Here is a 2,866-nt window from a genome sequence, read left to right on the forward strand (position 1 = left end):
AAAAAACCCTATGCATTTTATGTTATTTTGGACCATTATTCATATAGTAATCACATTACCTGAGCCCTTGAGTTGCCTAGAGCAAAATAGTTACAGCATATATTTAGTGATTTTAATGTTAAGAGATCATTGATGCAATAACATTTTGACCCAATTTTGCCTGACTTGACACATGGAATAAAACATGGGAGTAGGAAGCATCCTCAATGTGGGTGAGACAATTTAACAGGGGATGTGGGTAGGTGGTGGACCTCACCTCCTCTAGGGGGGTCCGGGGGCAAGCTCCCACGGGAAGATGTTGAAGTTAAATGCATCAATCTGGTGCACTTTGAGAGCAAAATAAGGGACTAAATCTATGGCAGTCAGTAGGGGCTTGGACTGTGAGCCGTAGGGTCGCCGGTTCAAGTCCCCGACCAGACCTACATTTGGAGTGTGGACTTCTACTTGGAGAGGTCCCAGTTCACCTCCTGCCCTGCCGTGGTGCCCTTGAGCAAGGCACCGGACAACCCCCTTCCCCCCTCACTCCCATTGCTCCCCGGGCGCTGTACAATAGCTGCCCACTGCTCCTAGTACTAGACTCCTGGTACTAGAATGGGTTAAAAGCAGAGAACACATTTAACTTTGTGTGCTGTGTGCTCTGCATTTGTGACCATTAAAGAGAGGGTTTCATCCCTCCCAATCCTCCTTCTTCTTCTTCTTCTTCAACACCCATATAAAACAGAACTGTAAACAGATTTACTTTTTCTTTCAACATTTATTTGAACAGCAAGTGGAGGCAAAAATGACTGCACCCAAAATAATAAACCTGCTAGCTAACTAGCATGTGGGCAACACGTTCTTCTCCACAGCCGCGCAACCTCTGAGTCAGACGTCACTTCCCCCTTTTCTATCCTCCGGGTACAGCCGTACAGCCACTCCCCCTGAACCCCGTTTTCCCTGCCCAGTTATTTTTTTAATAACGACCACATCACTGCCGGGGATACATATTTATGCATGAAAGACATAAAAAAGAGCATTTTGCATGATAGGTCCCCTTTAAGTAATTTTTGTAAAAAACTAATTGGTTAATTGTCTTTATGTTTTTGTGAAGAAAGAAGCACGCGTGTCCATGTCCGCTCACCTGTAGACGAACACGTACTGCTCCTGGTACGAGGAGGACCTGCCCAGCCGCTCGCTGGCCACAGAGGCATACTCATGGTCAGGGTCGTACCTGGACATAAGACACACTGTTGGTGCTGCTGTTTGTCATTCTCTCATTCACAGCACAGCATTGTGTGACTGCAGGTGTGTGTGCTGAATGTGTGTGTGAAAGAGATCATCACCTGTTGAGGCGGTCGAGCAGCTGTGGTACCGCTTTCCCTTTCATGTCTCTCACTTCCTGCAGCAAACACACGTCGCAGCGGGTGATGATCTGCAACACAGCACAGCAAGAGGTGATTAGCTTTGTAACACACTGAAGTGAATTTCATTGCATTTTGTTTATTAGCTATGTGTAGAATAACTACCATGGCCTGTGAATACCATGGTAGTTATTATAACACCTGGATTAAGAGAGCTGTACAACTTTTTATTTCAGTTCAGGCCTAATGAAAAATATATATTTCACTGTTGTCCACATTCATAAAGCCTGCATAGAACAACACCAAGATAGTGCATGGTGCAAAGTATCTATGTGCGCTTAGAGTAGTCCTCTGTACAGAGAACTGTAGTTCCCCCACTGCAGACGCACATTAATAACATCCGCTGGCTCATCATAAACCATAGACTGTATATAGTCATAAACGTTGGATAGTGTAAGTGCAGTCTGATTTTCTTGAAGCCCGGTCGTCTTTTTGAATTCTCCTATCCACTATTCCTTAACCCTGTGACGTTTCACACAGAGGTCAAGCAAGGGAAAGACGATATAGGACAATTCCACCGCACCCTTGGGATAGGAAATTCGAATTGGAACTTGAATTTTGAATATGAATTTCGAATTGCAAAATTTAAAAAAATTGGACTTGGAATGTGGAAATAGAAATGTAACCTGGAATTAGAATATTGTATAAATCACTTGTACCTTTTGATATCTGTATTGAGAAAAAAGAATTCACTAAAAATTGACCTCAGCTGGAATCAGTGCTTACTGATCAAGAGAAGGTGGTTAAAACGTCAGGCATGTTATCTCAAAAGGCAAATTCAAGTTAAAGACATCAGAGTATTTCTCACCCTGGCCAGAGTATGCACAACATTGCTCTTCTTGACCTTGGATTCCCCAAAGTGATGGAGGTTAAAGGCACAGATTTTAAAACTTGAAGCCCCCTGAACACCACAAACACCCAGGAGGAAGGAGAGGAGGAGGAGGGAGGAGGACTTCATGGCACAGAGCTGCAAGAGAGGGAAACATGTGTGGAGAAAATCAAGTTGATTAAACATAGTTTGTGTACACAGTAACTACAGAATACACTGTGGATGCAACTACTCCGCAATATGGACTCACTATCAACCTTCAAATCCTGCCTGAAAACCCACCTTTTTAAACTGGCGTATTCAATATCATAATTCCTCTAAACCGATTGTTCTTTTTAAAGGTCCCATGTCATGGCCATTTCTACTGATCATATTTCCATTGTTGAGGTCTACTAGAATAGATTTAAATTGTGCAATTTTCCAAACTCACATTGGTTTCTCTACAGCATCTCTGTATAGCAGTGACCACCAACTGGCGGCCCGCGGGCCACATCCGGTCCGCCAGACATTCTCATCCGGCCCGCACGACGGGGGTGACAGTGCGTTGGCGGAGTGGTTACTGCGTTCGCCCCCCACCCATTTTTTTTTTACAACGTCTCGTGAGTAAGGTGCAGTACCGGAGTCCAACAGAGAGGCA

General features: G+C 44.2%; 1 protein-coding gene across 1 annotated transcript; it reads right to left on the bottom strand.

The window, feature by feature from the left end:
• Nucleotides 1-1,107: 1,107 nt before the first annotated feature.
• Nucleotides 1,108-2,365, bottom strand: LOC104958794 (deoxyribonuclease-1-like 1). Its single transcript, XM_010786596.1, has 3 exons — nucleotides 2,209-2,365; nucleotides 1,323-1,411; nucleotides 1,108-1,210 (listed from the first exon to the last, which is right to left on the bottom strand). The coding sequence occupies exons 1-3, from the start codon at nucleotides 2,356-2,358 to the stop codon at nucleotides 1,117-1,119; spliced, it is 333 nt and encodes a 110-aa protein (XP_010784898.1). The 5' UTR covers nucleotides 2,359-2,365; the 3' UTR covers nucleotides 1,108-1,116.
• Between the last annotated feature and the right edge of the window lie 501 nt (nucleotides 2,366-2,866).

Source organism: Notothenia coriiceps, unplaced genomic scaffold (assembly GCF_000735185.1).
Source record: "Notothenia coriiceps isolate Sejong01 unplaced genomic scaffold, NC01 NC01_scaffold00029395, whole genome shotgun sequence".
NCBI classification, from domain to species: Eukaryota; Metazoa; Chordata; class Actinopteri; order Perciformes; family Nototheniidae; genus Notothenia; species Notothenia coriiceps.